At 35.4% G+C, this 11,807-nt stretch overlaps 1 protein-coding gene and 1 pseudogene across 8 annotated transcripts; one reads left to right on the top strand and one right to left on the bottom strand.

Moving 5' to 3' along the window:
• LOC147275491 (protein BYPASS1-LIKE pseudogene) lies at positions 1-2,307 on the top strand (annotated as a pseudogene). 4 transcript variants are annotated; one of them, XR_015123905.1, is made up of 3 exons: positions 1-181; positions 329-406; positions 592-2,307. The product of XR_015123905.1 is annotated as a protein BYPASS1-LIKE pseudogene, transcript variant X3 (transcript). The 4 variants fall into 4 exon arrangements; XR_015123903.1 differs by having other exon boundaries at positions 322-406; XR_015123904.1 differs by having other exon boundaries at positions 259-406.
• A 1,069-nt stretch (positions 2,308-3,376) lies between these two features.
• LOC147275490 (bZIP transcription factor 12-like) lies at positions 3,377-9,825 on the bottom strand. Of its 4 annotated transcripts, none has more exons than XR_015123955.1 (5): positions 9,045-9,825; positions 8,855-8,926; positions 8,461-8,494; positions 5,745-5,933; positions 3,580-3,719 (listed from the first exon to the last, which is right to left on the bottom strand). XR_015123955.1 is itself a non-coding variant. In XM_086254897.1 (4 exons), exons 1-4 carry the CDS (start codon positions 9,708-9,710, stop codon positions 3,595-3,597), a joined length of 897 nt encoding a protein of 298 aa, XP_086111023.1. In that variant the 5' UTR covers positions 9,711-9,825; the 3' UTR covers positions 3,377-3,594. The 4 variants fall into 4 exon arrangements, 2 of the variants coding, with proteins under 2 accessions (XP_086111023.1, XP_086111024.1); XR_015123954.1 differs by having other exon boundaries at positions 8,465-8,494; XM_086254897.1 differs by lacking the exon at positions 5,745-5,933 and having other exon boundaries at positions 3,377-3,719.
• Positions 9,826-11,807: the final 1,982 nt, after the last annotated feature.

Genomic DNA, 11,807 nt, shown 5'->3' with positions numbered 1-11,807 from the left:
GGGGCTGAGGTTTGAAGATCCAGTGTTTGTCTTTGGCCAAAAAAAAGAAAAAAAAGAAGATCCAGTGTTTGTATGTATATATTTGATTTTCTGAGTCAGACACAGTCAGTCGGCGCATGTCTGTCTTCATTATTCTCAACAACAACATTATTTCTTTGAGACACCCTTACATACAAGCAAGGTAAATATTTCCTTCCTTCTACATTTCTTTTCATTTATTCTCCTCTCTCTATTTGGGTGGTATTGGGTTCTCATTAGATCTTTTTGTTCTTGGCATCTGACAATTTCCGAATCTGGGTATTTATTATTATCGGCTTCAAGGGTCTAGGTTGATGTATATGCTTCAATTTCGTGATTTGAAATTCGCATTGGGTGGTTTGTGTTGATACTTCTGGTTCAAGCGAAGGTGGGTTTGTATTGTTTTGTATAATTTTTGTGAATTCTTCTTTCTTTTTGTTTTTATTGTGATATTCAAGGTAGGTTAACGGCTTGATGGTTTGCTTATGTAAGAATAAATACAAAAATTTGAGTTGGGCTGTTGAGATTTCTCTAGTTTTGAGTTCTAAGCTGGTAAACCTGAATGAATTGTAGGTGGGCTTTGAAATTTATCAACATTGGTGGGTCTGATATATTGAATTTAGCTGAACCAGCTAATTTAGCGGAACCAGAGCTGGGTTTCTACTGATTATGTGAATTCTGGTGTCATTTGGAGTGTCCTGAGAGTTTTGGTTTTGGAATCTTGTGGGTTGTTGTGACTATGCCTTCTACGCATAATCTGGGTTCTTCCTCACCTTTGAATTCATTTGGTCGCTCAGTTTGGAGTCGGCGAGAACCGTTTCATTCCATGGAAGCTAATCATGAGTCCAGTGCCCAGGAATTAGAGCTTCAATCTTTCCAAAAACAAGTTACAGACCTATTCCATGACTTTTCAGCTGTTAATGCTGATGAATTGCTTTCTATTGCGTGGATTCGGAAACTTTTAGATGTATTTGTTAAATGCCTAGAAAATTTCAGGGTTATCTTGTTGAAAAACAAGGCACGGGTTTCTAAACCGCCCTTGGACCATTGGACTGATGGATACTTTGATAGGAGTTTGAAGGCACTTGACATTTGCAATGCAGCTCGAAACGGGATTGAGAAGATTCGTCTGTGGCATAAGCATTTAGAGATCGTTCTGTGTGCCTTGGAATCTCGCCAGAGGGCATTTTGTGAGGGCCAGTTCCGTCGAGCAAGAAAGGCTTTGATGGATTTGGCACTTGAAATGCTTGATGAGAGAGGCTCTGGATCTGTATTTTCACACCGGAACTGGTCTTTTGGGCGTAATACCACAAGAAAGGATAATCATCGCCGTCGCCATCACTCATCTGGGCATTCTCGTTCTCACTCGTGGAGTCTGTCCCAATCTTGGTCTGCAGCTAAGCAGCTCCAATCAATTGCAAACAACTTGGTAGCACCTCGTGGGAATGACATTGTTGCAGCAAATGGGCTTGCAGGTTGTGTTTTCACAATGAGTTCTGTGCTCATGTTTGTTTTGTCAGCTCTTGTGGCTGCAATGCCTTGTCAGGATTGTGGTCTTAATAATCATTTTTCAATCCCACAACTGTACTCCTGGGGTATCCCATTAACCTCACTTCACGAACGGATAATAGAGGAATCTAAGAAGCGAGAGCGCCAGAACTCTAATGGCTTGCTGAGGGAGATTGATGAGGTTGAGAGATGTGCGCGACACATGACAGACTTGGTAGATCTGGTTCAGTTCCCATTGACGGAGGAACAGAAAATTGAAGTTGAACAAGGATTGCAGGAGTTAGCTTCCATTTGTGAAAAATTTAAGAATGGATTGGATCCACTAGAACACCAAATTAGAGATGTATTCCGTAAGATTATGAATTGCAGAACTGAGGGTCTCGAACTTTTGAGTAGGGCAAACAATCTGGAGTAACTCCAAATAGATAAATTGCGACTAAGCATGAAATGTAAAGATTTGCGAATATATTGTTGTTTTTGCATGGAGAGACAAGGACATAAGATGGTCAGCAACAATACAAAGGTTAAGTCAGTATCTTGTATTTATCTCTTTAATGTCTGTAAACAACATGGTATCTTTAATGGGTGTCTTCCTAAAATGATTCTACTTTCTTGCTTGTTCTGATTGTGTTGTTTTTTGGTCTTTTGTTCACGCCATGTTAGTTACATCCTTAATTATGCCACAGTTTGCATATTTTTGTTTTTTTTAAGGGTCGTCAGTTTGTATGTGTTCTGTTTGAAACAGTCATTTGTTGTAATATTTATAGAATTTGGTTGTAACTCAGCACTACTCACTGATATGCATAACTCAATCTCATTAAGAGCAGGTAATGAAGTTCACAATTCTACTTTCCCACAAGAGGTGGTGGCTGCGGAGTGCTTTAGCTGCTTATTTCAGATGTCTTATATGTTCTGAGGTGGTGTCTTAAATTTTATGTGTCCATGTAAAGAAAACAGCTTTTCAAACCCGTCGGACTTTGGACTTTTGTGCCATTTTACACCCCCAAAATTGCAGTCTTAGCTTGTATTTATCATATTCAAGGGGGTCTGGAGTGAGTGGAATTTATCATTTGATCCCAAGTTAATTATAGATGAAACTGTCTTACCAACTGCAACATTAATTTGCAAGAAAGGTTTAATAGACGTTGAAATTTCGTCAATATTTTATCATATCAAGACCAAGTTGTATACTACAAAATGACCACTCCCAAGAAACTATTTTTTTGTTTTCTGTGAAGTACTCTCTAATTCATTCGATCTTCAAAAATATGTTAAGAACTGTAAAGTAAAAGTAAACAAACAAGCTTTTTGAGAAGAGATGGCAAAAGGCGCACTGGCGCAGTTCCAATGAAGGAATTTGAGCATCTAACCCATCAATTGGCTACAAGAGAAGAGACTCAAGATCTTATAAACACTTAATGAGACTATAATTTTCCAATGTGTGACAACATACTCTACATTCTTACACGTACATTCTTGCACGTATGACGTTAATTTAAACCAAACATATGAATAACTCATTTTGGTGCCGGCAAATGAGTCTGGTTAACCCATGACATTGTTTGTTCTAACTTCTAAGAAAAGGCTGTTGAGCTATTCGACAAAGTGAATCGCATTGGAAATAGCAATGCAAGGATCTATCTTAATGCACCAGACTAATACGGATTAACTTCTATATATTATAATCAAAACATCAAATAGGAAAGTGGGTTTGGTATGATGCACGGTATTTAAAAGCATATAAGAGCACTGTAAGTCCGTAATATTGGTATAAATTAGTCCATGGTCTAGTTCTATCAGCTTTGCCCTTCAAACCGCACAAAGGGCAACCAATCTTTATGTAAATGAGTTATTTTCATTTTCTACAAGACTAACTTCATAGGCCCGGCAGATTTTTGTCAAGGATCTCCCACAAACTGTAAATTGAAGGGCATCCACCATTAGTTGTACTGAAATTAATTCAAATCTTCCACTGTACCATGCTCTCTTTACAAATCCACTTCGACAGACGAGAAGAGAACCACCAGAGGTTAATAAACCCTGAGATGGTTTTTTTTTTTCTTTCCCTTATTTCCTTTTCTTTCTTTTTGCTATATTATCTATTAACCCAACTACCAGTGAAGGGAATGCACTCTCCGAAGAACACGTGGAGGTCTTCGCTTCTCTACAATTGGAATGAGGTTCTCCATGAGCTGCATGTGGAGAGAGAGAGAGAGAGAGAGAGAGAGAGAGAGAGAGAGAGAGAGAGAGAGAGAGAGAGAGAGAGAGAGAGAGAGAGAGTTAGATCATTTACTCACACTTTTAAGATGCTGCTTTGTTTATGAAAGGAAAAATGAAATCAGCAAGTTCACTATAATTATGTGGTTGAATTCGAACCAAATTAATGATTACAATGCATTTTAGTGTTGAAGTAATTGTCTGCACCACTTCATTGAGTTACAAGCTAAACAACTCAATACCAAGCATACATATGGTGCATGCTACAAGTGATCGCTAAGAATGGTGGTGCTGCTTCTTACTGTAGTATAAAAGACTACAATTATCTGCACAATTATAATATTTCCCTCAAAGTAATATAATGCATATCTTTTTCCCCTAATATAGCTTTTAGGGAAGGGAAAGAAGAGGGGAAAATGCAACATCCTCAGTAACACCGTAGAAAGACAGTAATGTGCAGCCTTATTCAACTGCCTAGACAATGCATATCAGATTTCTAATTCATTTGAAACAGTTTATCACAGTTGCAATCACTTTTTAATGCAAACGAGACAACCGAAGATCGAATAAATTGACAGTGCTACATAGTAGTCTGTAAAAGCTAAGTTAAATATGGGACAAGCACACACAATTTGAGAAGATTCCTAGTCTAGCTTTTCTCATGTTGAACAGACCTCTATCAAATGAGACAACCAAAGATTGAATAAATTGACAGTGCTACATAGTAGTCTGGAAAAGCTAAGTTAAATATGGGAAAAGCACACAATATTTGAGAAGATTCCTAGTCTAGCTTTTCTCATGTTGAACAGACCTCTATCGTCATGTTTACAACAAACCTACAGGGATACAGCAAGCAGGGCCTTTAATGTCATGGAACACTAAATAATTCTGGAGTAACTTTAGCATTTTTGGAAGAAAGGTTAGATAACAGAAAACAATTTGTGAAAATTTTATCTTGTCTCTCCTTGTAAAAGAATTAACGGATAAATAAATAAGGTTTTGTTCCACTAAATGCTGAATGAATCAAGTAAAGATATATGGAAACATGACACATCTTCCTTTCCATTGGAAGAACTTTAGGAATTTGACATGTTAGCTAAACAATTAATATAATGAGTACCCTAGGGAAGACGCACATGTATTCCTTCACTCATAAAGTTACTTCAACCAGTTGCCTTATGCAATATGTAGAATGAGCAATTACTGACATTCAGGCACATATGACTTATAGAAGAACAACCCACTTTTGGTTAAAAAAATCAGACCAAGATATGAAAGGGTGGCATTCAACTTAGGTTCCAGATACAGGGCCAAATTCAACCTGATCAGCTTCTGAAATTTTACTCTTGTTATCACCTAGTAAACAATTCAGTTATAATAAGATTTGTTCATTGATAGGCCTCATACAAGTAAGTTCAGATTCACAAACCAAATAACAGACAAACTAGGTTGAGCAGTGGGTGCTGACACTTCCGGGTTTTCCTCATACCAATTAATGCAAAATAACACATAGCAACTGCAACACACATATCAAAAGACAATCCTACCTCCATATGTCTAATTTTTTTTTTTCTCTTTACAACCACGATATTACCATAGTACTAAGGACATGTGACAACATCAATTAATTAATGTAACATTAAAACAAAATGAAAGTTAGCTTTCCTCTGATTTTAGTCTATGGAACATTCTCATGCCACTTACGGAAAACGCGTGACAATAGGTGCAAGAAAATTGTATTATTTAAGGCATACGCACAAACTTAGAAATTAGATTTATTTTCTTTTCTTTTTTTAATAGTTATAATTAGAAATTACGGCTTAATTATTTCCTTGGTTTTATTTTTAGGAATATAGGGGGCTTCCTATTCTATTAGGGTATTTTTGGTCAGTTTTTATTATTAGTATAGAATTGCTTATATAAAGAGGACTTATTGTAATTGGATTTCAGGCTTCAAACATACATATTAAAATTGATTAAAAATATTGATTTGACTTTACCTTAGCTTTCTCCTTGTTCTAGTTCTTCTCCTTCTCTCTACTGTCTCTTCCCTTTTTACTCTCTTTTTCTCTCATCTCCCTATTCTCTATATTTCTCTCCCTGTCCTACATCAATTGGTATCAACCTCTTGTCCTGCATCAGGATATCTAAGAAGATGTTGCCCTAATTTCATAATCCCCATGCAATTCCTGATACAATGAGGAGTAACAATGAAGTTTCTACAAAAATACCAGCAGTGTGCCAAGACAAGTACATACACAGTGAAAAGAAATGAAGAACGGAAAAGAAAATAAATTAGTAACAATAGAATTTCAAAGACCGAAGGGGAAAAAATCATTATCTTATCTTGTTATTGCAATAGGTATGCAAATTTTATTCTAAGAATCATTAATCTGGCTCATGCATCTACAGTTCTACACACAGTAACAGTTTCATGGCATGCTACAACTATTTTGTTCATTTGATTAGTAACATGATCTACTCTTATTTTATGAAGAAGAAATAAAGAAGAAAGTAATATAATCTACAATCTACATTAGGTTTTTATTCACAAACATGGTGGAAAACTGGATCAGATTAGTCGTTTGATCTTTAGGTGATGTGGAAACTCTCTTGTTGAATCACGAAAGGTTTTAACAAATATGATCTGTATCACATTTCAAATTGCAGAATACTTTATAAATTCTAATCTTCATAGAATACAACATGTAGCTGAAAATCCTCGGATGGCTAAACATAATTCCATTGATTTTCATCCAGAAGCAACAATTATTCCAAAGGGAAATCAGTCATAAAGATATATCCGTGAGTGATCACAGAGAAGCTAACAATTGAAACAGGGAATATAGCGGTGAGACACAAGGGAACGAGGATGAAGATTTTTTTCTCCTCTTGAAAAAAATAGAGGAACAACACAACACATGCACCCTTTAAATCAGCATTCAACTGCTGAATACATTAGGAATCGAAATCAGCTTCCTCCCACTTAATGAGGAAGATAGATACCACCACGCTACAAGAGCGAAGTGATGGACATAAGATGTTCCACACTCCAAGAAATTCAATTCTACGCACCAAGACTAAACTCTAGTAGTATTACAAGCCTATTCATAGATTATTAATCACTTGATTTCCAAGTTACATATGCACGTTTATCATATTTTAATTAACCCAGAAGTTAACCTTAGCCCATTCTAATATCCCATATCCAAACTTAAATTTTTCTTTTCACACATGAATGAAGTGCCAGATCATCATCTAAGTACCAGAATCTGACAATGTGGATATGGATTTCCTGTAGATTTTTTTTTTTTGGTGGTAGTGGGACATAGCTAGGAAGTCTTACCACGAGAATAGACAGAAAGAAAGAAGCTAAAAGGCTATAAATACGAAAAATTAATTTTTTTTTTTTTTAAGTGTTCTGCCCCATTTCTCTTGCATCAGAAAGGTTTAAGAAAGAAATGGAACCTTTTGAATGTATTTTAGTTCATCTACTTCAGGTTGCATCTCATAAAATGTAATCTCAATCTTGTACAGCTAAATGATTTCTACCCATCCTATTATCTGCTACAGGTAATTATTTTGACCCCCTATCTTCCTCCTCAGATCCCCTCCCTTCTTTCGTAGTGTGGTAGATGTAAACTTCAAGACAAAAAGAAACCCAATGATCCCATAAGTGGTTCATCATGTAAAATTGTAGTCAATTGAGTCTTAATTGATAGTTTTAGAAGATCATCTCATTTGTTGGTAAATAAAAAAAGTAATGGAACTCTAGTCATGAAAAAATACAAAGGAAACATCGAGCATAGAAGTCATTGGCACAGAAACTGATTAGCACCAAAATTGTTATTAACATTTTAAAAAATTATAAATCAAATGGAGTTATTCAAATTATATGAAGTTTTTTAATTGATTCAGTAAGATTATTTATTGAGTTTTAAAGTTGTGAAACAAGAATGACTCAATAATTTCCTGGCATTCCAAAGCCATATTCTAAACAGGGAAGAGTCTAAGTGGCACTAAGGCTTAATCTTTATTTAGTCTAACATCAAGCAACCCTTACCCAGAAAATGGTTCATATTTACATACGGCATTCAATTTGAACAGTTTATAATTACAAAATGTTGTGTATTCAGATTTTAAACTCATGTTCATTTGGACTTGAATATCACAATGCACAGCAAAGAAAGCATAACTAACTTTCAATCTATAATCAAAAGCATTAGAAGTTTGCAGATTATTGGACACCGGATTATCAATTTGGACACCAAGTGGAAATGATAAAAAAGCCAGATAGGTTAAAAAATGAAGAGTAAAGGGCACAACCAAAAGTTTTCACATCAGTTTGCATGCTACACACAGAAATAATAACAATACAAGGTCAAAATACTGCAATTCATTTTGTATTTTTAAATTTTTTTATAGTAAAGCTGATTGAAAATGATATGAAACATACCCTGTATGAGCAGGAAGCCTATTACTAACATAATCGCACCTACGGATGGCCCAGAGAGGAAATTTGTAACCATAAAAAATCCAGTAATAAAGATACACAAAGACAGTTCACAATTCAGAAATTGTATACATATAAAATTATCATGCATAGACATCTAAATAAATATAATTAGATGATCTCTGTCATCACATGTATAGAGCATGCAATGCATAGAACATTTTATTTATGAGAAAGCATTCAAGGAACGGCAAAGTACATACATACCCACTTAAACCTCCGCTTCTTTTGCTCAGCCTGCATTCAGAGTTGATATCTCAGAAAATTCAGAATTGATAATGATTTAGGCATAAATAAAATAGAAGTTACAATGTAAGAAACCAGTATGCAGCAAGTGATATCAATGTGTGGTCATCAACAAATAGAGAACCCAGTTCCTTGACCAAGACTTAGTATCAAAGAAATTAAGCTTTAGCCTTTACCTAAGGAGTTAAAGAATGACAATACTGTAATCCAATTCACTTGTTTAAAGCTATAATTTCACTTGTTTAAAATGTCTGAATTAAGAAAGATCGATCAGTAACTGGCTTGGAGTAGAGTATAATGGTGGTGTTTATGGAATTTTGAAATGCAAAAGATGATGATGATGAATTGTACCTCTTCTCTCAAGAGGCTTGCATTTTCCTCCTCCAGCCGCGTCACTATAGTTTCGAGCTCAAATGTGTAAGCCTAAAATTGCAAAAGATGAAACTTGTAATTAATGCAAGATGAAAATCCCAACAAAATTGAACTTAACATTGAATTGAGTAATCAAACAAACAAACAGGAATTGAAGGATGAATTGAACCTGCTTGCGTTCCCTGGACCGAGCAGCGGACTCTCTGTTCTTGATCATCCTGCGCTGCTTCTGCTGCGTAGCCTTATCAAGTGGAGCCTCCTGCACAGCCCTCCTCTTCCCTACTCGCCCTCCGCCTCCTCCACTTGTAGTAGTACTTGTCCCTCCGTTGCCGTACACCAAGTGGCCTTGAGGAGGCGGCGGCTGCACCTGGAATTGCCCGTACCCAATCGAAACCCCAGCCCCAGCGACGCCGACATCCTCCTCCCTGACCGCCCCAGCCTTGGTGAGAAAGTCCTCCAACGTCATCTCCTCGAGACCACCACCTACTCCTGCTTCTCCTGCAGCCGCCCGCACCTGATTCCCCCCCTCCTCTCCCCCCTCTACTGCTACTACTACTGCCTGAGCATGAGCCTCTTCCTCTCTGTCTCCTCTTCCTCCTCCTCCGGCTACAATCTCCTTCCAGACCTCCTCCACAGTCCTCCCCACCTGCGCGGCTGGTGGAGATGCATTTGGCTGTGTGTGGTGCTCGTGCTGGTTGTACATGTTCTTGAGGAGGTCGTCCATGGATTGCTGCTGCTTGTCGTCGTCGCCCATCAGCGTAGAGAGGGAACATATAGACGACGACTCGCGTGGCAGATCCGAATTCCTCGTTGCCACCACCTTCGACCAAGCCATCCGAATTTCTAGCCCTCTGATTTTCTCCGAAACCCAACTGTTTTACGCTTCTCTTGGGGCTGCTGCCTTTTGCCTTCGGATTTCCAAGCAACAAAACAAACTCTCTTCTGTTTACTTCTCTGGCACTGCCTAGTACTCGCTACTCTGCCTGCTCACCTCACCTGACCTTTTATATTTATTCATAGTTTACCATCATAATTAATCAATAATTCCTCACGATTTTAATAATAGAAAATTAAGATTAAATACCAAATCTCAATAATTTTTTAGTATAGCATGAAAACCATATAATATTTCAATTGAACTACCAAATTTAAATGTAGTTTTTTAGATTAGGTCACAAATATGTTGGCCCCTTTGATTTGAGCCTTTTCCATTTGATATTTTTATCTTTTGGCCCACATATGATGAGTGTTAGTTAAAATTTATAAGGTTTTGACAAAATTGCCCTTGAGATTTTTATATTATCTTAAAAATTTGCTAATGTAGTCTCAACTTCACATTTAGTTGTGACTGTACGACACTCACAACTTCAAATTTAGTTGTGACTGAACGATAGTCACATCTAAGTTGTGAGACAGTTACAGTTAAGTTGTGACTTAATTGTTTTTTTAGAGAAATTATACTACAATATAGTATAAATAGAGGTCAAAACAATACTTTTACTCAAAATAATATATAGTATAGTGGTGTGAGTTATCTTTTAAGTTGTGACTGTATTGATTTTTTATTTTTTTAAATACAATATAGTATAAATTAATGTAATATTTGTGATGTAATATTATTTTTATTTTTTTATTGTAGTAGCATGTGATGTAATATTTGTAAATTCTAATACTTTTTACTTTATTAATTTGTTTGACTTTTCAACTAGTAGCTAATCTAAAATGCTATTTAATTTTGGTACCTAAACTAAAAAGTTATTAAAATTTAGTAGTTAAAATCAATGGACCTTTTTAATAATGACACTGTACACTTGGTACACCATAAATAATTAATCTCTATAAATAATTAATAGAGATTAATGTCATTTTGCTCGCCAGACTATTATACATGTATCAGTTTGTTCCTCAGACTTCTAATTTAGAAAATTAAGGACCATGACTTTTTCAATTTTGTCAATTAAGGTTATTCTGTCAATTTATACATTTTTCATCTAAAATGTCTAGATGATCAACCATAATTTAGCGAAAAAGAAAAAAAGAAAAATGATGCATGAGAAAAAAATGATAAGATCTAAATGGAATTGACCATTTTGCCCTCAAAGATTTGGATAAAAAAATGTGTAAATTGATGGAAGAACCTCAATTGACAAAATTGAAAAAATCAGAGTCCTTAATTTTCCAAATTAGAAGTCTGGGGAGCAAACTGATACAAGTTTAATAGTCTGGGGAGTAAAATGGTATTAATTCATAATTAATAATTATGAGTAATCTTAAAACAAAACAAAATAGTAGTATTAATAATAATGTTAATTGTCGTACATTTTTTTTCTTCCACATTTGTATCTTATATGATGTGTCATTACTTTACTGGAATGATATTTTTTTTTAAGTTTTATTTTTTAATTTTTAGTGTCTAATATATGAATACTATGTAAAATAATATGAAATTGTGATATAAAAATATGGTAAATTATTGTAGTATTATTGACCAACGAATAAAGGACCGCACTTTCTAAAAAGTTATTTGTACGATTGTACTTTCACAAAAGAGCTCGTGAATGCTAAAAAAAAGAACGCCAATGGCACTTCATAAATGTATACTCCTTTATAGTATTCATATGAAAGTTATTAATGGGAGGGCAGAGGATTTTGTGGAGGACATTTGGTGAGCATGGCGACTCACCTGACCTGTAGGCAATCCAAAATGATTATCCTGAGTATCTGAGGAAGATTTAGCTACGCTTTGTGTGATTTGAAACTCAAAGCTTTGAAATTTCAAAAATTATATAGCTAAATAATAAAGGGTGTTGTTATTTAGACCAAACTTTTTTATTAAATTTTTTTTATATCCTCAATATTTTAATAAAAATATAATTTCTAATTTTATCCTAACATAAATTAACTTGAATCTATATCTAACATCAATCATCCA

The sequence above is a fragment of the Dryas octopetala genome, chromosome 8 (genome assembly GCF_963921425.1).
Source record: "Dryas octopetala chromosome 8, drDryOcto1.1, whole genome shotgun sequence".
Lineage (NCBI taxonomy): Eukaryota > Viridiplantae > Streptophyta > Magnoliopsida > Rosales > Rosaceae > Dryas > Dryas octopetala.
This window is presented reverse-complemented; position numbering and strand designations above follow the sequence as displayed.

What these genes read in the sequence shown, in the direction of transcription:
- LOC147275490 (XM_086254897.1), bottom strand. Translation starts at nt 9,710, where the DNA reads ATGGCTTGGTCGAAGGTGGTGGCAACGAGGAATTCGGATCTGCCACGC. An exon ending in GGTCCAGGGAACGCAAGCAG is followed by an intron (nt 8,927 to 9,044) that starts GTTCAATTCATC and finishes TTGCAATTTTAG; the next exon opens with GCTTACACATTTGAGCTCGA. An exon ending in GCGGAGGTTTAAGTGGGTAT is followed by an intron (nt 3,720 to 8,460) that starts GTATGTACTTTG and finishes CTCCACATGCAG; the next exon opens with CTCATGGAGAACCTCATTCC.